General features: G+C 44.3%; 1 protein-coding gene across 4 annotated transcripts in view; it reads right to left on the bottom strand.

The window, feature by feature from the left end:
• Positions 1-24,902, bottom strand: part of COL4A2 (collagen type IV alpha 2 chain) — a 284,103-nt gene that overhangs the window by 29,506 nt on the left and 229,695 nt on the right. For all 4 annotated transcript variants that reach the window (XM_068268036.1, XM_068268037.1, XM_068268038.1 and 1 more), the window contains 8 exons: positions 24,295-24,465; positions 23,643-23,786; positions 18,066-18,191; positions 7,237-7,418; positions 3,728-3,791; positions 3,565-3,639; positions 1,044-1,151; positions 753-860 (listed from right to left, as the gene is read on the bottom strand). In XM_068268036.1, the coding sequence (XP_068124137.1) occupies positions 753-860; positions 1,044-1,151; positions 3,565-3,639; positions 3,728-3,791; positions 7,237-7,418; positions 18,066-18,191; positions 23,643-23,786; positions 24,295-24,465 (978 nt within the window). The remainder of the gene's footprint in view (positions 1-752; positions 861-1,043; positions 1,152-3,564; positions 3,640-3,727; positions 3,792-7,236; positions 7,419-18,065; positions 18,192-23,642; positions 23,787-24,294; positions 24,466-24,902) is intronic.

Genomic DNA, 24,902 nt, shown 5'->3' with positions numbered 1-24,902 from the left:
AATACCAGTTATCTGGCGGCCCTGCTGGTCTATTTCTCTGCAGTAGTATCTGATTAAAACCAGAAACAAGCATGCAGCTAGTCTTGTCAGATCAGACTTATAAGTCTGAACCACTGAAAGGCCTAGTGCACACCGGAGCGTTTCCGCTGCGGTTTGCGATCTGCTTGCGGGTGCGGATCTGCTAGGGTAATGCATTTCAATGGGGTGGTGCACACCAGAGCGGGAGGCGTTTTGCAGAAACGCATACTCCCGGGCTGCAGCAGATTTTGGATTGCGGATGCGTTTCTGCCTCAATGTTAAGTATAGGAAAAACGCAAACCGCTCTGAAAAACGGCACTTCAGAGCGGTTTGCCAGGCGTTTTTTGTTACAGTAGCTGTTCAGTAACAGCTTTACTGTAACAATACATGAAATCTACTACACCAAAAACGCTACACAAAACCGCAAAACGCTAGCTGAAACGCTGCAGAAAAATAAGAAAAAGCGTTTCAAAATCTGCTAGCATTTTGCGGATCTGCTAGCGGTTTTTGGTGTGCACCAGGCCAAACACCTGATCTGCTGCATGCTTGTTCAGGGGCTATGGCTAATAGTATTAGAGGCAGAGGATCAGCAGGGCTGCCAGGCAACTGGTATTGTCTAAAAGGAAATAAACATGACAGCCTCCATATACCTCTCTCTTCAGTTCCCCTTTAATGTAATGTACAGTATAGAACATATCACTGTTAAAAATACTTATTAACTTTCATTCCATTACCTGGTTGACCTGGAAGACCAAAGAATCCAGGGCTTCCTTTCTCACCATGAATCCCTGGGAATCCAGGATCCCCCTGAGACCCAGGCTGTCCCAACAATCCTGGAAAACCTGAAGAAAAAAGAAGGAGAAAAACATATATCTATCTATGTGTGTATATATATATATATATATATATATATATATATATATATATATATATATATATATATATATATATATATATATATATATATATATATATATACATACACCAATTCTGTAAAGCTATAACTTCCACAACTTAAAAAATACCTATTTGGCCCCTTTGCCCTGGTTGTCCCACATCCCCCTTCATTCCGCTAATGCCAAAGTAGCCAATATCTCCCGAGAAACCCTTATCTCCGGGTCTTCCTCTGTGTCCTGCAAACCCAACAAAATACAACAGTTATATAGTCAGAAATGAATGCATTGTGAATGTTTACATTGATATACACTGACAAAAAAAGCCATAAACTTTCAGGATATCAGTATTTTACAAACGCCTCATTTATGAAAGGGTTTTAGGCAGCTCTGTCTTCAATGTGCAATACAACTAAAATCATACAGAGAGGACAAAAACTGATTGGCTGTTATAGAAAAGATTAGCAAGACTTCCACAAAGCATGGAGTGCAAAACAGAAGCCGAATGCACATAATGTACTGTAGTAAGACATGATTCATAAGCCTTTTATCTGTCATAAATTTGTCTCTAATGTATACATTTCTGTGTGCTAACTAGGGATGGTCAATGATTCTGAGATTGATGCAGGGTTATGCAAATTGTGAAATGTATGCAGCTTGAAAATAGATCAATCAAATCATGTCAAGGTGGAATTTGATTGGTTTATTCTCAGGTTGCATTCAAATGTACGTAATCCTGCATCAACTTGAAACTGTTTACATCTCACTGACCATCCCTAGTTCCAACCTGTGCTAGCGCTCCCATCTTTTAAAAGCACTGTAATTGCAGAATATGAGGAGTAACCATAAAGGTGAGATTGTCATTTGATCTAAGTGAAAATGTGTGGCAGTTAGGGATGGTCAGGAAGATGCAAATAATTCTGCTGGATATATTTGCATACAATATTTACATAAACCTGCATCAACTCGGAATTATTTGCTTCTCATTGACCATCCCTAGTGGCAATCATTCAATTCGCAGTCAGAGTAAAGTTGAGTAATAACCGCATAGCTTATAGTCAATCTCAGAAAAAAAATATCTCAGATATTTTATGAATTACCCTTACCATTAAGGGGGAGACCTCATCGCTGGTCTAAGGATCTAGTACACAATGCTATTGCATGCAATCCCTTTTGGAAGCCAATGTCCCCTTTCTTCAACTGCATGACTTTGCAACCTATTTGTTTTTACTGCTGCTAGTGTTCCAGCTTGATGTGTGTCATGAATGAAGAGGGTTAATGATTTGACCACTCCAATCAGCACCTGCTATTCCATTTAAAATTATGGTCCCTAGGCAGGATGAGCATATCCCCTCCTTTCTTGGATTTTATGAATTACTATGGGCATAGCTATATGCAGTTCCATGTAACCTTTTTACCAGTGATCATAAACATGCAAACCCCATTGTAATGGTTGGGTGTCGTAGCTCAGATGTCTGATTATGTGGTGATCTGCAGAATCTCCAATAATGCAGACGCTATACCCAATTATGTGTGATCTGCAGAATCACCAATAATACCAGTATAGCAGACAAAGAGCAGAGTGTGTAGTGATTTGGTGCAACCGTAACTTTAAGAGCAATGAGACCTCACCAGAGGGGCTGGTGAGGTAATAGCAGTACACTAATCGTGCACTAGCGTACAAGCTCCAGCAAGCTGGAGAACAAAACTTAAGAGGCCGAATCTCCCGAGGAGCGGGTGATTCAGGATGTACTGCAGGCTAAGGCATACAGTAATGCTATAATGACAGATTACCTGCGGAGCAGGCAATTAAGGCTATACTGCGGCCTAGCAGAACTGCTTCACCAGCGGAGCTGGCGTAGTTTACACCTCACCAGTGGCGAGGGCCCACTGGTGAGTAGAATGGTCAGGCAGGCAAGGTTCGGCAACAGAGAGGTAAGTATCAGTACAGGATCATGAGACAAGAGAGTAATCGGTAATCAGGCAGAGGTTCAGCAACAGGAAGGTACGTATCGGTACAGAATCGTGAGACAAGAGAGTAATCGGTAATCAGGCAGAGGTTCAGCAACAGGTATGCAGATAAGCGAAAGTACAGGATCGGAAAGCAGGATCAGAGTCAGGGTAATTGCAAAGAGTCATACACAGGAGATCAATACAGTAGCAATAACCTAGTCTGGGTGTGAAATCCTTAGCATCAACACCAGGGAACTAGTCTAAACAAATAACAATCACAAGGTAGCAATATCCTAGTCTTGGTGTGAAATCCTTAGCATCAACACCAGGGAACTAGCCTAAGGTCTGAGCGCTAACACGCAAGTATTCACGACAACAGACAATGTAAGAATGAAGCCCGGAGGCTTATGAAGCAGAGGAGACCTCACTGGCACGCCCCCTTCTCATAGCCAATCCTGGGCGCCGTGGGTCTCCTCTCACGTCAGCTGACCAGCAGGTCAGCTGACGGGCTTCCTCCTCGCATAAAGGAGTTTGTGCGCGCGCGCTAAGGCGACCCCCGGCAAGTGAGTAGGCTCTGTCCTCGGCGTCCTGGACGCTGGACGGACGGATGGCCGCATGGAGGCAGCTGCGGCGGCGGTGCTGTTCACCGCAGCTGCCTCATATATTACACCCATTTTATTTGATAATCCAAAGCACGCACCTGCTGGTCCAGGACCACCAGTTGCTCCCTTGATTCCTCGCTCTCCTGGGATATCTATAGTGATTCCTCTTTCTCCTGGATGGAGGAAATACAAAACACATTATTATTGTATATTTTCTTTTTTTTAACTACACCTCATATTTGCTAAATGAAGGATAATTACCCTTATCTCCTAAAGCTCCTCTTTCACCTGGCACTCCGTACATACCAGGCATGCCCTTTGATCCCTGTAACAGAATGTGTTGAGTGAACATTCATGTCAAGTAACAGTGACGTCTCTATGCAAAAAAAAAACCCCTTCCCACTGACATATCATTTATGCAACAAGTTCACACTTTGGAAATTGGTCAAGCGGTCATTTATACATGGCCGTAGCATTGTTCCAACAATGCCCAATAAGCAGAGCTGGGACAAGGTCCTCCAGCACCCAAGGCTGAGACACTAAAGTGCGCCCCTCCATCCCTCCCCCCCAGCCGTCACACACTGATTGCTACTAGACTAAGAGGTGCCCCAGGGCCCCCAACCTCCCCAATACCTTAATCTCTAGTTATCTGACTTGCAGTCACTGCTATGTATCCCCTTTTCTTATTTCTTTCTGCTTCAAACACAATTGGGAATGACAACTGAATGAATTGTGCGCCCCCTCCTACACTGCGCCCTAAGGCTGGAGCCTCTCCAGCCTCTGCCTCGGCCGGGCCCTGCCAATAAGGTTGACAGCAGGGAAAACTATTCAAGGAATCAGCAAAATCTGATTCTGAACCTCCGTGAAATTGATGGAATTCGGGTATCTCATTGACCAGCCCTACTTATGGAGTGTCAAAAGGCATCTTAAAAACCCATTAAGTGCTCTCTGAAATTAAGTTTTTGCTTCCCCATCAAACTGAAAAGTCATTGATTAAATAAAAAATGCTATGTGATACAGTAATTCTACACAAGTCATTCTGCAAATTTAATGTCATCAAAATTATTTTTCCAATCCAATCTTCAGCCAGCAAACGTTAAGCTAAGTACAGTACACAAATGCTAGAATGGACACCTGTCAGGGATCGAGAACAATGCTGTACAGATACATCCCTAGCCTTGAGGCTAGCAATGTGCTCTGCTGCTATGGAGGGGGGTGGAGGGATGACGATTGGCGGGCGATGGAGCAGCTTCAATCGGTAGGCGAGGCTAGTAAAAAGCATTGTGATTGGTCAAGCTTGGGCATCGGGGGTCATTAAAGATCCGACAGGATAGATTTTTAATGATGCCCGAGCAATATCGATTGGCGGCTGATGTACACACATAACGATTATCAGCTAAAGAGGATTGTTATCAGCCATTTCGGATGACCATCACATTTGTGTACGTAGCTTTAGATCAAATGTTTAGGACCCTTTTACATTGTGTCCACAACAGGGAGCAATGATATTTCTATGGGGCTTTCACACTTTGGCACATATGAAATTAACTTTTTCTCCTGTGTTTTCTCCTAGTAGATCATTTTTCATTTTCTATTTAGAATAACTTTTCAGGACCTTGCAATTGAAAAAGTACCAAACAGTAGGTGTAAAAGTACTATCAAAACTATTTTTAATATTGGCTTGTTTGCTGGTGATTTAAAAGGCAAATCTATCCACAAGTCCTGCCATACAAGGCCGGAGCTACCATAGAAAAAATGGGCAACTGCCCCAGGGCCCCAGAGCCTGTAGGGGCTCCCAAGTTTTCCCTCCCCCATTTTAACTGTTGCTCCCCAGGGACTCTGCAGAGTTTGTGAAGTTGGGAGATGATTGCGGGAGGGTCAGCAGCCAACTCAGGGGCCCAGGAGGGAAGTTTGGCTACAACAAAGGGCCTCTAATGACGCTTTTTGGTCGGGGGGTGTCTGTTGGGGGCCCCCAGGCTAATTTTGCCCTAGGGCCCAATTGTTACTTGAATCGGCCCTGCTGCCATACATACATCTCTGACCTGGTCAGCAGATACACACCTGGCCGCCCACTTTGCTCCTTCAACAATCTCCTCCTAACCACCCCACACATCTCATACTCCCATACACGACTACAGGAATTTACTAGAGCTGGCCTCATCCTTTGGAACTCTCTCCCACTGCCCGTCAGGCTTGCCCCCTCCTTCAACACCTTCAAACAAGCCCTTAAAACTAACCTCTTCAAGGAGGCCTACCCCACCTCAAAGTTGCCCTAACTCTCTCTGCTGAGAACCTCTCGATGGTATCCCCCTCCTTTTGTGTCACCACCCCCTCCCTCTAGATTGTAAGCCTTTGACAGGGCCCTCTCTCCTTGTGAGTCATACTTGATTGTGCACTGTACCCAGAGTAATGTGAGCTTGTATTATTGGGACTACCACTCCAGTGTGTAATCTGTCATTGTATTACTACCTGTATTGTGTTGTTGTATCTTATTGCTTATCATTGTCAGTAATCTTATGTATTGTACAACCCTGCATAATATGTTGGTGCTACATAAATCCAATAAATAATAATAATAATAGTTATTTAAAAGTTTGAAAATATCAATTAGGAGAAAACTCAGGAGCAAAAGTGGATTGCCAATGGGCCTGATTGCAGTGCGGTGGGTCCCGACGGAGTAATGCACAGCATGCTGAGTGCTAACCAGGTAACATGTGCAGTTACAGTGGAAGTGAAGCATACATCCATTATACTGTATGCTTCACTGTATAGTCTCATAGCATGTCTAATGTTTTGCAACACAACCTGCACAGTGTGAAAGGACCCGTAGGGTACTGACTGCTCTGTAGCATCATTCCTGCATGAGTATTCATCTGCAACTCTTTCTAGAGGCCGGGATTAATCATCATCTGACACACCCATTGGGCATTTTGCTGTTGGCAATGCTGAGGAATAGCTGTATATGTTTCTGCAGATAAAACCAAGGGGCTCGATTCACGAAGGCCTGCTAACATAGTTAGCATGCCTAACAGCTTTAGACTTGCAAACTAGGGTGCTAAATAATTTGCACGTTTAAAGCTGTTACTGATCGCGTGCAAAGTTTAGCAAAATGTTGCACCAGTGCGCGAGAAACGTTGCACCGTTCGCGTGCTAAGTACGCTTATCACGCTATTTAACACGTGAATGGTGTGACGTTTCGCACACACCGGTGCAACGTTTCACGCGCTCTCCCAGAAATAATAATAATGATAATAATAATAGTGTGTATTAGCGCGTGCAAAGTGCCTTTGCTCGTGCTAAGGGGCTTTTCACTGGTGTGCTAACACTTAGCACCATTTAGTGAATCAAGACCTAGGTATTTTACAAAATCCAGATCTGAACTGGAGGAATTTTTTTTTTTTTTTAGCAGCAAGAGGATATTTCATTTTAAGGGCTGGTTCAGATGGGCGTCCGCCTGCCCAGCGTCTTGCTCAAATACTTTCTGCAAGTGAGCAGAAAAGTATTTGTCGGCTTTCAGCAGATTTTGGCGTTCTTCACTCCAGCAAGGGGACACGAACGCAGCACTAAACGACCCAGTCGCCTCAAACGACGGTGAAGGGCTTAAAACGTAAATGTTGTAAAGGTGTCTGTGTAAACCAGCCATAACATTAGTGTGTTTTGCATTTTTAGTGGAACAATGATGAACTTAGAATCAGCACCTTCACCTATCAACCTTACAATACAGTTTTATTTTTTAAATCAAAAGTGCTCCAAGCAGCAGAAGAACTTACTCTTGGACCTGTAAATCCTGGGAATCCACTAACGCCTGGGGGACCATGTTGTCCTTTGAGTCCCGGAAAACCAGCAAAGCCAGGCTCTCCCAGAAATCCTTTATCACCTGCATCATAGCTTGGTATTCCAGGGAACCCAGCCTTCCCCCGGTCTCCAGGGTCCCCAGGCATCCCCTTAATACCTGAAAAACACAGAAAGCATTTCATACCGGTCATTATTAATTTCATAACTATACATTTATAAAACATTAAAAAAAAAAAAAGCATGACAGTGATGTACAATGATGGGCTGATTATCCAAGTACAATGGTTATCTGTTACATATACACAGATGGCAGCAGTTCATTTGTATGAGATAAATTCAATCAGCACTCATACGGATGGGAAGTTTGCTAATTACAGCTATAGCAGTGCAGCGGGGTCCCGAATTATGTCTCCCCTGAGTTGCTACAACTCAGAGGGGAATGGTATTTAACACTTTCCATAAAATTTCAGCAGGAGCAGGGTGAGCTGTATTTTGATACCATAGTACTGTGGCAACTATCTGTCATCAATTTACAGGTATTGTTCAAATGCTACCAAGATCTGTTCCTAGAAACATTTTTGCCTTGTATTAGCCTCGGGTCCCACTTGAGCTGATGAAAAATGGACATGGTACGCGCATCTGCTTAGTGAATGCGCTCCGTCCATTTTACATCCACTCTGTGCCATCCACTTTTTATCCGCCCACCTGAAGCGATCATCGCTCACGTGTCTGTACCCAGCCCAGAGGCCGGAAGGGATAATTTCCATTGGTCTTTTGCAGCCCAATGGAGATCCCCATGCTTCTGCCCCATAATAGGCCATGATCGTGATACTGATTTGAATCGTAGCTCTGGATTCGATTTGGATTTTAGCCGTGATTACATGTAGAATCCGTGATCATGGATTTGACTTTAAAGGGGAACTGAAGTAAGAGGTATACGGAGGCTGCCATATTTATTTCCTTTTAATTAATACCAGTTGCCTGGCAGCCCTGCTGGTCTATTTTTCTGCAGTAGTATCTGAATAACACCAGAAACAAGCATGTAGCTAGTCTTGTCAGATCTGACTTTAAAGTCTGAAACACCTGATCTGCTGCATGCCTGTTCAGGGGCTATGGCTAATAGTATTAGAGGCAGAGGATTTGCAGGGCTGTCAGGCAACTGGTATTGCTTAAAAGGAAATAAACATGGCAGCCTCCATATACCTCTGTCTTCAGTTCCCCTTTAAAGGTGATCAGTGGCTACAACTTAAAAATGTTTTTTCAAAAAGACCTAATAGTTTTTGAGAAAATCAATTTTAAAGTTTCAAATGAAAAACGTATTTATGATTAAAAACCGACAAAACCCGCCGACTTTAGCGGTTAATAGCAAAGCCTCCTTACTTGCTAGAAAGAATAAGAAGAATAGTGGAAACGAGGGAATTTTTTTTTTCAAAAAGACCTTATAGTTTTTGAGCTTTCCAGGTGAGAGAGAGAGAGGTGCTACCAAAATGCGATCACCAAGAAAAAATCTTCCTACCTATCACAGGAGATTGCAAAGCCCGCCAATAGACCAGCCCAACTATTCCGCACAGTTGATAGACTATGTAACCCATCCTGCCTAAAGCCTACTATAACTCCCTCAAAGGAACTATGTGAGAAATTTGCTTGCTACTTTGCTGACAAAGTATCCTCTATTCGGTCTCTCATTCAGTCCACAGCACCCAAGACTCATGCAACTCCTGGAAATAGCTGCAAAAAAACCTAACACCCTGTACTGACTTCAAAAGTATTAGTGAGGAAGAGATCTCAGACATCCTCTGCCGCCTCCGCCAGACAACCTGCGACCTGGACCCTGGACCAACTAAACATATGCTGAAATGCCCTGACCTGCTTGGTCCAGCATTTCATCAAATAGTAAATTGCTCTCTGCAAGCAGGGAGGTTTCCTACCTCTTTAAAAGAAGGAATCATCAAGCCCCTTCTTAAAAAACCTTCCATGGATCCAGATGCAATGAGCAGCTACAGACCTGTCTCCAACCTCCCCTTCTTAGGTAAAGTTATTGAAAAGGCTGTCTATCTGCTACTTGAAACCAGGCTGTCAGTAAACAACATCCTGGACCCTCTACAATCCGGCTTTAAGAAACACCACAGCTGTGAAACAGCCCTCATGCAAGTCTGCAACGATCTGCTCATGGCAAGGGACAGAGGGGAATGTTCCATCCTAATCCTGTTGGATCTCTCAGCGGCTTTTGATACAGTTGACCATGAAATCCTGCTTAACAGACTGCAGGAGTACTGTGGCATCAGTGGATCAGTCCTCCAGTGGTTCAGATCATTCCTGACTGACAGAACACAGAGAGTATCCCTAGGTCCTATAATGTCCAAACCTGCACCTCTACAATTCGGAGTGCCACAAGGATCAATCCTATCCCCTCTGCTGTTTGCAATCTACATGTTGCCACTCGGTACACTTATCCAACGACATGGCCAGACGTACCACTGCTACACCGATGACACACAGCTATACCTGTCCTTCAAACCTGGTGGAACAGACCCTACTCCAAAAATAAATTCTTGCTTAGCTGAGCTACAGGCATGGATGAATGATAACTGGTTGAAACTGAATGCTGACAAAACTGAGGTCCTCTTTGTCCAAAGCCAGTGCTCGCCATCAAAACAGCTTGATCCTAAAGCAACACCAATCAGGATTGGGAATTCAGACATAAACAGCTCCAACCTTGTGCGCAGCCTTGGCGTACTAACCGATGGGGATTTGAGTTTCAGAAACCAAATTTCATCTGTAGTTAAATCTTCCTACTTTCATCTGAAGAACATTGCAAAGATTAAACATCTGATTCCCCCTGAGGATCTTCCAACCCTAGTTCACGCCTTCATCACATCACGGCTGGATTACTGCAATGCCCTTTATGCTGGCCTCCGCAAAAAGGATCTGCGTCGCCTGCAATTAGTGCAGAATGCTGCTGCCAGATTGCTAACAAACCAGCCTCGCCACTGTCACATTACACCAATCCTTCGCTCACTGCACTGGCTACCAGTAGAATGGAGAATACTCTTCAAGATTGGACTGCTGACATTCAAATCCCTGCACAATCTGGACCCTGGATACATGAAGGACTTGCTGAAGCTGCACCACACCTCTCACAACCTCAGATCAGCAAGTTCTATAAACTTGGTCACTCCCAGAGTGCACCTCAAAAAATCTGGAGATAGAGCCTTCTGTCATGCTGCCCCTACTCTTTGGAACTCCCTGCCACACCCAGTAAAGACAGCACCATCCCTGGAGCTATTCAAATCCAGACTGAAAAGCCGACTGTTTAGCCTGGCATTTCCGGACTTATAAAATTTTTCCTCTGTACCACAATGGTCTGAGCCATGCTTACGCGCTTTGAGTCCTATGGGAGAAAAGCGCTCTACAAATGTTATTTGTTGTTGTTGTTGTTGTTATAGTTTTTGAGAAAATCGATTTTAAAGTTTCAAAGGAAAAAAGTATACATAGTTACATAGTTATTTGGGTTGAAAAAAGACGCCCATCGAGTTCAACCAGAGAAAGTACAACACCAGCCTGCTCCCTCACATATCCCTGTTGATCCAGAGAAGGGCAAAAAACCCTTACAAGGCATGGTCCAATTAGCCCCAAAAGGGAAAAAAAATCTTCCCAACTCCAGATGGCAATCAGATAAAATCCCTGGATCAACATCATTGGGCATTACCTAGTAATTGTAGCCATGGATGTCTTTCAACACAAGGAAAGCATCTAAGCCCCCTTTAAATGCAGGTATAGAATTTGCCATAACTACTTCCTGTGGCAATGCATTCCACATCTTAATCACTCTTACTGTAAAGAACCCTTTCCTAAATAAATGGCTAAAACATTTTTTCCTCCATGCGCAGACCATGTCCTCTAGTCCTTTGAGAAGGCCTAGGGACAAAAAGCTCATCCGCCAAGCTTTTATATTGCCCTCTGATGTATTTATACATGTTAATTAGATCCCCTCTAATGCGTCTTTTCTCTAGACTAAATAAACCCAGTTTATCTAACCATTCTTGGTAAGTGAGACCTTCCATCCCACGTATCAGTTTTGTTGCTCGTCTCTGCACCTGCTCTAAAACTGCAATATCTTTCCTGTAATGTGGTGCCCAGAACTGAATTCCATATTCCAAATGTGGCCTTACTAGATAGTTAAACAGGGGCAATATTATGCTAGCATCTCGAGTTTTTATTTCCCTTTTGATGCATCCCAAAATTTTGTTAGCTTTAGCTGCAGTGGCTTGGCATTGAGTTAACTTGTTGTCGATGAGTACCGTATATACTCGCAAGCAAGCCGACCCGCATGTAAGCCGACCCCCCAACTTTCACCTGAAAAAACAGGGAAAAATGATTGACCCCCATATAAGCCGGGGGTAGGAAATGCTGGCCGCCTTATTCCCCTAGTGTGTCCCAGTATAGCTAGTATAGTGCCCAGTATCGCTAGTATAGTGCCCAGTATCACTAGTATAGTGCCCAGTATCACTAGTATAGTGCCCAGTATAGCTAGTATAGTGCCCAGTATAGCTAGTATAGTGCCCAGTATAGCTAGTATAGTGCTCAGTATAGCTAGTATAGTGCTCAGTATAGCTAGTATAGTGCCCAGTATAACTAGTATGGTGCCCAGTATAGCTAGTATAGTGCCCAGTATGGGTAGGTAGTGCCCCAGTATAGCTAGTATAGTGCTCAGTATAGCTAGTATAGTGCTCAGTATAGCTAGTATAGTGCTCAGTATAGCTAGTAAAGTGCCCTAGTATAGCTAGTATAGTGCTCAGTATAGCTAGTATAGTGCCCCAGTATAGCTAGTATAGTGCCCCAGTATAGCTAGCATAGTGCCCCAGTATAGCTAGCATAGTGCCCCAGTATAGCTAGCATAGTGCCAGTATGGGTAAGTGGGTGGGTGGCTAGGTAGTTAGTGCCCCTCCCCGCTCCCCCCGCGGCCGCCGCTGCTATTACCTTAGGCGGCGCCGCTTCCTCTATCCCCGTCCTGCTCCGGTAACTAATTCACAGCAGCGCACCCCTCGCTGCTGTGATGACGGAGGAAACCATAGAGAGCGGCTTCCTGTAACGGCGATGCCGTTACTATGGGAACCGCTCTCTATGGTTTCCTCCGTCATCACAGCAGCGAGAGGCGCGCTGCTGTGAATTAGTTAATTATCGGAGCAGGACGGGGATAGAGGAAGCGGCGCAGCCTAAGGTAATAGCCAGTGGCGGACATACGGCCGTGCAGGCCGTGCCGCCGCACGAGGGCCCCTGAAGTTCCGTTTTCTTCAGGGGCCCTTTAAGTATTTTTTTTTTTTTTTATATTTTTTTTTTTTTTTATATATTTTTTTTTATTATTTTATTCCCCGGGGGGCCCCCCGACTCCTATCCTCCCTCCCTCCCTCACCTCGGGGGGCCCCCCTCCCGATATGCGCGGCGGGAGAGCGAGCGAGCGAGCGGCAAATGCAGGAAGTCTTCAGGGCTCTCCAGGCATCCGCTAGAGGCCCAGCCGCTTGGTCTCCAATACGTCTCCAGTTGGAGACATATTGGAGACTCAGCGGCTGGGCCTCTAGCGGATGCCTGGAGAGCCCTGAAGACTTCCTGCATTTGCCGCTCGCTCTCCCGCCGCGCATATCGGGAGGGGGCCCCCCGAGGTGAGGAAGGGAGGGAGGGAGGATAGGAGTCGGGCCCCCCACCCGGATAGCTACCCACCCGGCTACCTAACCACCTACCCACCCGGCTACCTACCTACCTACCTACCCACCCACCAGGCTTCCTACCTACCCACCCGACTACCTAACCACCCACCAGGCTTCCTACCTACCTACCCACCCGGCTACCTACCCACCCACCAGGCTTCCTACCTAACCACCCACCCAACTACCTAACCACCCACCCGGCTACCTACCCACCCGGCTACCTACCCACCCACCAGGCTTCCTACCTAACCACCCACCCAACTACCTAACCACCCACCCGGCTACCTACCCACCCGGCTACCTACCTACCTACCCACCCGGCTACCTACCTAACCACCCACCCGGCTACCTACCTAACCACCCACCCGGCTACCTACCCACCCACCAGGCTTCCTACCTACCCACCCGGCTACCTACCTAACCACCCACCCGGCTACCTACCTACCCACCCACCCGGCTACCCACCCACCAGGCTACCTACCTACCTACCCACCCACCGGGCTACCTACCTACCTACCGGGCTAGTTACCCACCCTCCCACCAGGCTACCTACCCACCCACCCACCAGGCTACCTACCCACCAGGCTACCTACCCACCCACCCACCAGGCTACCAACCCACCCACCCACTCACCCACCCACTAGGCTACCTATCCACCCAACCACCCATGGGAGCTGCGCGCCGGATGGAGGCTGGGACAGGAGGTCTGCTGCTGCAGGTGAGTAAATGTTTTTGTTTTATTTATATTAGCAGGTGTATGTTCTGGGCAGGTCTGCCACATGATTGCATGTATTTTCTTCGCAAATCTGCCGACATGATTGCATGTATTTTCTGGGCATATCTGCCGACATGATTGCACGTATTTTCTGGGCATATCTGCCGACTTGTTTGCACGTATTTTCTGGGCATATCTGCCGACTTGATTGCATGTATTTTCTGGGCATATCTGCCGACTTGTTTGCACGTATTTTCTGGGCATATCTGCCGACTTGATTGCACGTATTTTCTGGGCATATCTGCCGACTTGATTGCACGTATTTTCTGGGCATATCTGCCGACTTGATTGCACGTATTTTCTGGGCATATCTGCCGACATGATTGCACGTATTTTCTGGGCATATATGTGTATTTTCTTGAGAAAACCTGCACAATTATGTGAATTTTCTGGGGAAAGGGTCACCAAAACTTGGGCCCACTGTCTTTGCGTTGCACTTTTCAAGGGAACCTGAGGTGAGAATAATATTGAGGCTGCCATATTTCTCTCCTTTTAAGCAATACCAGTTGCCTGGCTGCCGTGCTGGTCCTCTGCCTCTTATTCTTTCAACCATAGACCCTGAACAAGCATGCAGCAGGTCAGGGGTTTCTGACAATATTGTCAGAACTGAGAAGATTAGCTGCATGCTTGTTGCTGGTGTAATTCAGTTTATTACTGCAGCCAAATAGATCAGCAGGGCCGCCAGGCAACTAGTATTGCTTAAAAGGAAATAAACCCTCACCCCGGGTTCGCTTTAAGTTACAGTTAGCTCCGCCCTCATCCGGTCATTGCCACGCCCATTTTTTTGACGCGGCGCTATGCGCCGCAGGTTCTATCCACTATTTTTTGCCGCGGCGCGCGATGCGCGCCGCAGGTTGTAGCCACGCCCATAGGGGGCCCACAATTACAATTTTGCACAGGGGCCCACTGCTGGCTGTGGCCGCCACTGGTAATAGCAGCAGCGCCCGCGGGGGGAGCGGAGAGGGGCACCACCTACCCACCCATGACTCGCAAGCAAGCCGACCCCCCAACTTTTGGACCACTTTTGGGGGGGGGGGGGTGAAAAATCTGGCTTGCTTGCGAGTATATACGGTACTCCTAAGTTCTTCTCCAAGTTTGATGTCCCCAACTGTATCCCATTTATTTTGTATGGTGCTAGACCATTGGTACGACCAAAATGCATGACTTTACATCTTTCAACATTGAATTTCATCTGCCATTTATGTGCCCATATAGCGATCCTATCCAGATCCTGTTGCAATATGTCCCTATCTTCCTGAGAGTTGATGATTCTGCACAATTTTTTTTTTTGTAACACTGTTTTTTATTAAATGTATATTGTATCATACAAACGTTTGAAATGTCAATATATGTCCATATTAGCAAAAAGATACATATCATGTTTAGAATACAATAAAATTGAAGGTATGATAAATGAGTTGTCTAATGAGTTCCTATTATTTAACTTTTTCAATTGCCTAAGCCAGTATATGAGATTTGGATAGAACCAAAGCAAAATATAGAGAGGAGAAAAAATAATAAAATATAACATAACATAGAGAAATTCGTTCATTTGGTCTGTCCACCATTGTGGAAAAGAAAGCATAACGCTTGCGCCCCACTTTGTGTTGTGCCCCACAAAGGAGGGAAAGCAAAGAGAAGCATGAGTTAGTATAAAATATTTTCATTAGTTCAGTCATAGTAGTCTATATAATCTCAAGCTAATATTTTTCCCATATAGCGTCCCATAGGTCATTTTAGTAAAGGTTAAGGAGTACCAACACATATCAGGGAGGGGTGTAGTTAAGAAAGTATGTTTCCCATGGATCCCATATTTTTTTTAATTCATCTTCTGTATCCCTTAATAGAGCAGTGAGATATTCCATAACCTTAGTCCAGCTAATTTTTGTAATAACTGCAGAGATTGTAGGAGAGGGATTTACGCCAGTGGGATGCTATAGATAATCTGGTAGCAGTCAGTATATGTGTAACCAGTCTCATCGTATATTTCCTGGTATTGGTTTGCCTAGGAGCATATAAAGAGGGTCTAAAGGAATATTGGAATTTGTTACCCTTGCTATTAAGGATTGAATTTCAGCCCATAATGGTTGGACTATTGGACAATACCAGAAAATGTGCTCGAGAGAGCCTAGCTGATTACAACCCCTCCAACATTGATTGGAAACATAAGGGTATATTTTTGACAGCACTTCAGGTGTTCTATACCACCGAAAAATCAATTTATAAATATTTTCTTTTACTTGTGTGCATATTTCTGCACAATTTTGTATCATCTGCAAAAATAGCAACATTGCTTACTACTGCATCTACTAGGTCATTAATAAATAAATTGAAGAGCACTGGACCCAGTACGGACCCCTGTGGGACCCCACTGCTAACAGTCACCCATTTTGAGTATGATCCATTGACCACAACTCTTTGTTTTCTGTCCATTAGCCTATCCATGCACAAAGATTCTTCCCCAGTCCTTGCAACCTTTTCACCAGACTTTTGTGTGGAACAGTGTCGAAGGTCTTTGCAAAGTCCAAGTATATCACATCTACAGCATTCCCAATATCCACATTAGCGTTCACTACCTCATAAAAGCTGAGCATGTTAGTCAAACAGGACCTGTCTTTAGTAAACCCATGTTGATGCTGAGGAATAAGATTATTTTCTACTATGAAGTCATGTATAGTATCTCTTAGTAACCCCTCAAATAGTTTGCATACAACTGATGTTGTGGCTGGATAGTGTGTGGTGGCTGGATAGTGTAGTGGTTAAGGGCTCTGCCTCTGACACCAGCGTTCGAATCTCGGCTCTGCCTGTTTAGTAAGCCAGCACCTATTCAGCAGGAGACCTTAGGCAAGTCTCCCTAGCACTGCTACTGCCTATAGAGTGCGTCCTAGTGGCTGCAGCTCTGGCGCTTTGAGTCCGTCAGGAGAAAAGCGCTAAATAAGTGTTTGTCTTTGTCTTTTTGATGTTAAGCTTACAGGTCTATAATTTCCTGGATCTGATTTTTTGCCCTTCTTAAATAATGGGAAAATGTGGGCTGTACGCCAATCCACTGGGACTCTGCCAGTTGCAAGAGAGTCACAAAAGATAAGATAACAGGGTTTATCTATAACTGAACTTAATTCCCTTAGGACCCGAGGATGCATGTCATCTGGGCCAGGTGCCTTGTCTATTTTTAATTTATTTAGTCTTGCCTTCACTTCTTCCTGCGTAAAGTATTTAATATTACAGTTGGAAGATTGAGACTCTTCTGCATCTGTAATTTGCAACAGTGCTGTTTCCCTTGTAAAGACAGAAGCAAAGAAAGCATTTAATAACTCTGCCTTACCTTGGTCATCCACCATTGCGTTCCCACCCTCATCCTTTAGGAGTCCAATACAGTCAACCTTTCTTTTTTTAGAGTTGATGTACTTGTAAAACTTCTTTGGGTTAGATTTGATATCCCTAGCGATTTGATTTTCAGCTTCGATCTTTGCCAGCCTAATTTCTTTTTTACAACTTTTATTGCACTCCTTATAATTGCTTAACGCAGCCTCATCCTCTTCTGTTTTAGGACCTTATAGGCATTCTTTTTCCCCTTCATTTTATCCCTAACCTTTCTATTCATCCATAGAGGCCTTTTTTTATTCCTAGACATTTTGTTTCCATATGGGATATACATACTACAGTATTGATTGAGAATAAGTTTAAAAGCTTTCCATTTCCCTTCAGTGTCCTCCCCTTGTAGTACATTATCCCAGTTCACCAAACTTAGTGCCTGCCTAATTTGAGTGAACTTTGCTTTTCTAAAATTCATAGTTTTAGTGGTCCCGCTGCCCCATGGCCTATAAGTCACCAGATCAAACGTTATCATGTTGTGATCACTATTTCCCAAATGTTCTTGAACCTGCACATTTGATACATTATCTGGTCTATTAGAAATGATCAGATCCAGTAACGCATTCCCCCTAGATGGTTCCGTTACCATTTGAGTCAAGTAATTGTCCTGTAGTGCTGCCAGAAATCTGCTGCTTTTACCAGAATGGGTAGCCTCAATACTCCAGTCAATGTCTGGAAAGTTGAAGTCGCCCATAATTATGACCTCATTTTTACTTGCAGCTTTTTCAATCTGCTGTAGTAATTGCAGTTCTGCAGCTTCATGAATATGTGGTGGCCTGTAGCATACCCCAATAAGCAATTGGCATTGACATGTAAATACAGTAAATACACTAACTGTCATTTACCGCTATTACCGCATTTAAATGTATACTATTTTCCTTTGAAACTTTAAAATCAGCGTTTATCACACAACACTGGCTTGACGTAAGAGAGAGAAATGTAACATGCTTACCCTTAGTCCCATCAGTTCCTGTAGAACCAGGCAGACCTCCCTCTCCTTTCTCACCCTTCATCTCCATCATCATCTCTTTCTTGATTTCGGGTGCTGCTCCTCTTTGTCCTGCCTCTCCTCGATCACCTTAGCATGTTAAAAATTAATCATAGTAACTTTGCTTAAAAACAAAAAAACATTTTGCACTTGTATTCAATAGCAACACCATTAGCAATTAAACTGTTATTTTATACTAGCAAATTTGCACCAGTTGCAAGGGTTGGGGAGGCTGCACTTTGTAGTAGAAGGGAAGCTGTAGATAAGGCATAGAATAGACTGAAGTATTAGGCATAGGTTGTAGAAAGAATTGGAGGACTGGAGTATAAGAAGGGATTTGTTACAGTGACATATATTGAGGTTTGAGTTACAAAAAGCTGAAGGAGCTACAATTTTGAACCGAGTAAGGAGTTGCAGAGAAGCCTTTTGTAAGAAGCTTCATGTACATGAGATTGAGGTATAATAAGGTACTAGGCACAGACATGAATGAGGAGTAGAACAAGCGAATGAACATCGAAGAGTGAGGGTTACTAAAGCATTAGGCATAGGTGCAGAGAGGACTGACACATGAGCACCTGAGATATAAGTGACAGAGAAGACTAAGGTATAATAAGAAGTGAGGTACAGAGAAGACCGAGGTAAAATGAGACTGAGAGGTCAAAAACAACTGAACTAGGTACAGTCATGTGTAAAAATTAGGACACCCTGTATTTTTGTAAACATTCTTGGACATACAGATATTTAAAGAGGATCTGTAAGAAAAAAAAAATTCCCCGTGGGGTGGGGTATTTACCTAAGGAGGCAAAGCCTCTGGATCTTAATGAGGTTTCCCCCATCCTCCTCAGTCCCTCCGTTCCAGCACTATCAGCCACCGAAAATCCGCTAACAAGCTAGGCTCCAGGATCATAACAATCTGGTGTGAGACACACAGTCGCAGTAGTGGTTTTCCTTCAGGCTCAGGTGGAGGTCAATCAGATCCGCATGACTGCACAGGCATGCGTTGTCTGCACCTGCGCAGTAGAGTGAATCCGATCCCTGAACCCAAAGAAAAAACACTACTGCACCTGCGTGAGGCTCACACAGGATTGTTATGATCCTGGAGCCCTGGAGGATTTTGGTGGCTGACAGTGCTGGAACGCAGGAATGGAGGAACGGGAAGCCTCATTAGGATCCAGAGGCTTTCCCCTCTCGAGGTAAGTAGCCCATAGGGGCAATTTTTTTCTTACAGATCCTCTTTAAGTAAATAATATGTACAGTGGGTTGCAAAAGTATTCGGCCCCCTTGAAGTTTTCCACATTTTGTCATATTACTGCCACAAACCTGAATCAATTTTATTGGAATTCCACATGAAAGACCAACACAAAGTGGTGTACACATGAGAAGTGGAACAAAAATCATACATGATTCCAAACATTTTTTACAAATAAATAACTGCAAAGTGGTGTGTGCATAATTATTTGGCCCCCTTTGATCTGAGTGCAGTCAGTTGCCCATAGACATTGCCTGATGAGTGCTAATGACTAAATAGAGTGCACCTGTGTGTAATCTAATGTCAGTACAGATACAGCTGCTCTGTGACGGCCTCAGAGGTTGTCTAAGAGAATATTGGGAGCAACAACACCGTGAAGTCCAAAGAACACACCAGACAGGTCCAAGACAGGTCAGGGATCAAGTTATTGAGAAATTTAAAGCAGGCGTAGGCTACAAAAATGTTTTCCAAAGCCTTGAACATCCCACGGAGCACTGTTCAAGCGATCATTCAGAAATTGAAGGAGTATGGCACAACTGTAAACTTACCAAGACAAGGCCATCCACCTAAACTCACAGGCCGAACAAGGAGAGCGCTGATCAGAAATGCAGTCAAGAGGCCCATGGTGACTCTGGAAGAGCTGCAGAGATCTACAGCTCAGGTGGGAGACTGTCCATAGGACAACTATTAGTCATGCACTGTACAAATTTGGCCTTTATGGAAGAGTGGCAAGAAGAAAGGCATTGTTAACAGAAAGCATAAGAAGTCCCGTTTGCAGTTTGCCACAAGCCATGTGGGGGACACAGCAACCATGTGGAAGAAGGTGCTCTAGTCTGATGAGACCAAAATGGAACTTTTTGGCCAAAATGCAAAACGCTATGTGTGGCGGAAAACTAACACTGCACATCACTCTGAACACACCATCCCCACTGTCAAATATGGTGGTGGCAGCATCATGCTCGGGGGGTGCATCTCTTCAGCAGGGACAGGGAAGCTGGTCAGAGAAGATGGATGGAGCCAAATACAGGGCAAACTTGGAAGAAAACCTCTTGGAGACTGCAAAAGACTTGAGACTGGGGCAGAGGTTCACCTTCCAGCAGGACAATGACCCTAAACATAAAGCCAGGGCAACAATGGAATGGTTTAAAACAAAACATATATATGTGTTAGAAAGGTCCAGTCAAAGTCCAGATCTAAATCCAATCGAGAATCTGTGGCAAGATCTGAAAACTGCTGTTCACAAATGCTGTCCATCTCATCTGACTGAGCTGGAGCTGTTTTGCAAAGAAGAATGGGCAAGGATTTCAGCCTCTAGATGTGCAAAGCTGGTAGAGACATACCCTAAAAGACTGGCAGCTGTAATTGCAGCAAAAGGTGGTTCTACAAAGTATTGACTCAGGGGGCCGAATAATTACACACACCCCACTTTGCAGTTATTTATTTGTAAAAAAAAATTTGGAATGATGTATGATTTTCTTTTTTAAAGATTCTTTATTTAACAACTTTTTATAACATACAACACAAAGTCACATACTATGTATAAAAGCAAGGAACATAGGCAATGGTCAACTGTCAGTGCCGACCTGATAATAGTTGCATCACAGTATGGACAACAGATAGGCATACGTTTATCCTTATGAAATAAATCAGGCAAAGAGCAAAAGTATTAGCTACATCGGTAACCAAAAAAAACACATGGCTGCCCCCATGTGTATCCCAGTGGAACCTCTACCCTATGCTCCCCATAGGGGAAGATTCGAAACTCGGGTGGGCCCGGGGCCCTAAGGGAACACACTCCCAGACCCTGCCTTTTATTAGGAAAAATTAAGCCCTAGAGGTTCAAGCTACACGGTAAGACATTTTTGCCTGAAGGGAGACAGAAGGGATCACCTCCCTCTGGCTCGGAGCTTCTCTACTTATACAATACAACTAACAGTAGAGACGAAGAAAGTCTCTAGAAAGGAAAAGGATAGGAGAAAAAAGAGAAGACAGAGAATAACGAGACAGGAGTGTACACTTGCAGCCGTTTACAAGTCAGTAGGGTAGTGTGAGTAAGCCCTTGTGAAGGGCGGGGAGGGGGGAGAGAGAGCAGGGCCCATGAAGCTTCCGTCTGGATATGTATCAATGTCCACGTATGCCAAACCCCCGATATGATGTATGATTTTCAATCCACTTCTCACATGTACACCACTTTGTATTGGTCTTTCACGTGGAATTCCAATAAAATTGATGCATGTTTGTGGCAGTAATATGACAAAATGTGGAAAACTTCAAGGGGCCCGAATACTTTTGCAACCCACTGTAATTAAACAAAACTGAAGAAATTATTTTTAAAAAATTATCTGTAAAATGTAATTCTACAAATATGTTATTTCTGCTATCTCTGGTAAAGAATAAGTCAAGACACCTCCACATTTATTCCCTCTTAAAATGGCTCAAACCTCAGACAGTTAGTTTGGTGTGCTCATGTTGAAGTAAAAGTGAACACCAAGGTGAGAGCTGTCTGAGGCCTTCAGAAAGAACGACTGTAGCAGCTTATAAGCCTGGTAAGGGATTTGAAAAGATCTCAAAATAATTTAATGCTTAAGATGCTAAATGATGTCTCCAAAACCGATGTGACTCAGCAAAAAGCTCTAGTATTGTCTCATCTGTGCAAAATACATTCTCCTAGTATTGTGGTTTGTATTGTGGTTTGTCAGTATGCATTGTAGCAAATTTCAGTCTGTTTTTTTTATTTTCTTGAGTCATCCTGGGTCTTCTTCCATTTGTAAACTATCACTCAAAAAGAGATGGATGGTGCGGTCAGACTCAGACACTGACGGACCTTTACCGTGGAGTTCAGCTCGTATGTCTATGGAACCTGGCTTTGGCTTTTTTTTTTGTACCATTCCTACCAGGAGAAGAATGGAACCATTTGGCTTGGGGGACAAATTCAACCAAGTGGTCCCTGGAGGAGAGTAATGGGGAAGAAGAAATAATAAAAAAAAAAAGTACCATAACTGCTACCAAAGTTCCTTTGCCACAGCTTTTCAGTGCTCTCCGGTGTGTAATCCTGTTGTTCAGCCCCCTGTTGTGTATAAACATTCCATAGAATGTGTTTCAACTTTTTAGTTTAGCCCACAGTATGTCATTAGCTTTGTAGTACCTGCTAACCACTGGCGGAGGCCATGATAATCTGACAGAAATTGTGCTTTAACCACTTGCCGACCGCGCACTCATAACGCGCGTCGGCAAAGTGGTAGCTGCAGGACCCGCGACGGCTGCAGGCTAATTAATCAGTAAACAGCCGCTTGCGCGAGCGGCTGCATCCTGTCAATTCACGCCGGTGGGCTCCGTGAATAGCCTGAGGGCCGCCGATCGCGGATCGCAGGCTAAATGTAAACACAAGCGGAAATAATCTGCTTTGTTTACATTTTTACAACGCTGCTATAGCAGCAGCATTGTACTAGATCAGCGATCCCCGGCCAATCAGCGGCCGGGGATCGCTGTCACATGACAGGCAGGAGCCTGTTAGAGGCTGCACAGGACAGATCCGTTCCTGTACAGCCTCCGATCTCCGGGGGAGGGAGGGAGGAGAGGGAGAGGGGGAATCCTGTGGTGGAGGGGGCTTTGAGGTTCCCCAAACCCCCCCCCCCGCCAGCCACACGCAGCCAGGAGCGATCAGACCCCCCCCAGCACATCATCCCCCTAGTGGGGAAAAAAGGGGGGCGATCTGGTCGATCTGCCTGCTATGTGGTCTGTGCGGGGGGCTGCAGAGCCCACCCAGCACAGATCATAAAAAACACACTGGTCCTTAAGGGGGGGTAAAGGCTGAGTCCTCAAGTGGTTAAAAGTGAGGGGCTCTTCTAAGAACAGCAAAGCAGCACTGTCAATCCCCTGACAATTCAATCCTGCTTCCCAACATTCAATTCCTATGAATGCTACCGTCTCAAATCTGCCTCACTTAAACTGTTATCCAACCACTAAAAGGGAGGCAAGGCTGGGAAGATTGTTTTCACAGGAGTGACAGCTGAATGACTAACAGTGAGGCACTATTAGCATATGCCGATGACTCCTGAACAGCCCCTTTAAAAACCCATTTAAAAAAAAAGAGAGATAGCCCATCGGGAAATGGACACCCCCCTTCCCCGTATTTAAAGCAAAGGATTAGAAAGATACACAGGCAAGCATTTTTAAAAAGGAATAAACATGGCAGCCTCTTCATCCATCTCTGTTAAAGACTGCTTTACACAAAGGTGTTCGGTAATCCATGCTAATAATAAGCTGTTTAAGCCATAGAGAAACCTTCTCACCTTTTTGTCCTCCTTCTCCTGGCACTCCTCTTGGTCCCGGTACACCAAAATTGCCAAACTGACCCTTCGGACCCGGTGCAGCAGGTCTTCCTTTCTCTCCGATCACTCCTTGGAAACCTGCCATACCAGGTGAACCTTTTGCTCCTAAGAAAACGGGAAGGTTTTAGAATGTTTAACCTTCAGAGAAGGTTATGAAAGTCAAAAAACATACAAACATGACACAGTTTGTGATGTGAAAATCCTATTGCTTAGAACACAAATAATGGAATTACAATTCACAGATAAAAAGCTCAAGGGAAAATGGAAGTTACTGTAAATGATCCCAAGCTCAACAATATATTTGTACTTTTAAATGACATCTGTTAAAAGAAAAATACGTTGGTCGCCATTGCTGACCACCATCTAACAAATGTCTTTCTGAATTTCATGCAACAGATGAAATTAAATGTAGACCCCCCTGTATACTTGTTCCATTAATGTCATCATTAATGTAGTGAGGACAAGTAAATCAGCATGTCAGCCTGACAAGTAACATTGTCTTAAGGACATCTGCCAACCTTCAAATTACTCTATTTTTTCTGATTGAGTTACACTGTTGCATACCCTGAATATTTTTAGGGCCACATGCCATAGATAACTAGATTTTTCTTACCCTTTGGACCTGGATGTCCATCCATTCCATGCAATCCAGGGTAGCCTTGATATCCTGGATTTCCTCTTCCACCAGTAAATCCCACATCTCCCGTGTCTCCGGAAAGTCCTTTTATCCTAAACTGTCCAGGCTTCCCTTGCTCCCCTTCATCACCCCGTGAGCCACGAGGACCTACAATTAACATATAAACACATAGGCATATCTTTCTGCTGCATCTCCAAACTTGTTTATGTTGTTGGCTGCTCAGATCTCACCTTAATATAAAAAAACATCATATATATTGGGGAAATTCTAAGTTACCGGTAAGTGTAACCACTTAGTCATTTTCTTCCCAAGAAAAGGGCTTCTGATCACAAATGTTACACTGTATTACGCATTATTTATTTTGGCCTCCTTTTATGATCCTTGGATAGCACCTTACATTACACAAAGTTGTTATTCAGTATCATCCATTGGTTGTGCATAAAAGGGTGGGAGGAAGCTCCCCAGATATGATAAAAGACTCTAAAAACAGTAAAAGACACAAAGGTTGGCCTGCCTTAAAGAAAACTTGTACTGAAAAAAAGTTTCCCTGGGGGGTACTCACCTCAGTAGGGGGAAGCCTCTGG

This window comes from Hyperolius riggenbachi, chromosome 2, assembly GCF_040937935.1.
Source record: "Hyperolius riggenbachi isolate aHypRig1 chromosome 2, aHypRig1.pri, whole genome shotgun sequence".
NCBI classification, from domain to species: Eukaryota; Metazoa; Chordata; class Amphibia; order Anura; family Hyperoliidae; genus Hyperolius; species Hyperolius riggenbachi.
Note: the sequence above shows the minus strand (reverse complement) of the source record. Positions and strands in the feature narration are given on the sequence as shown.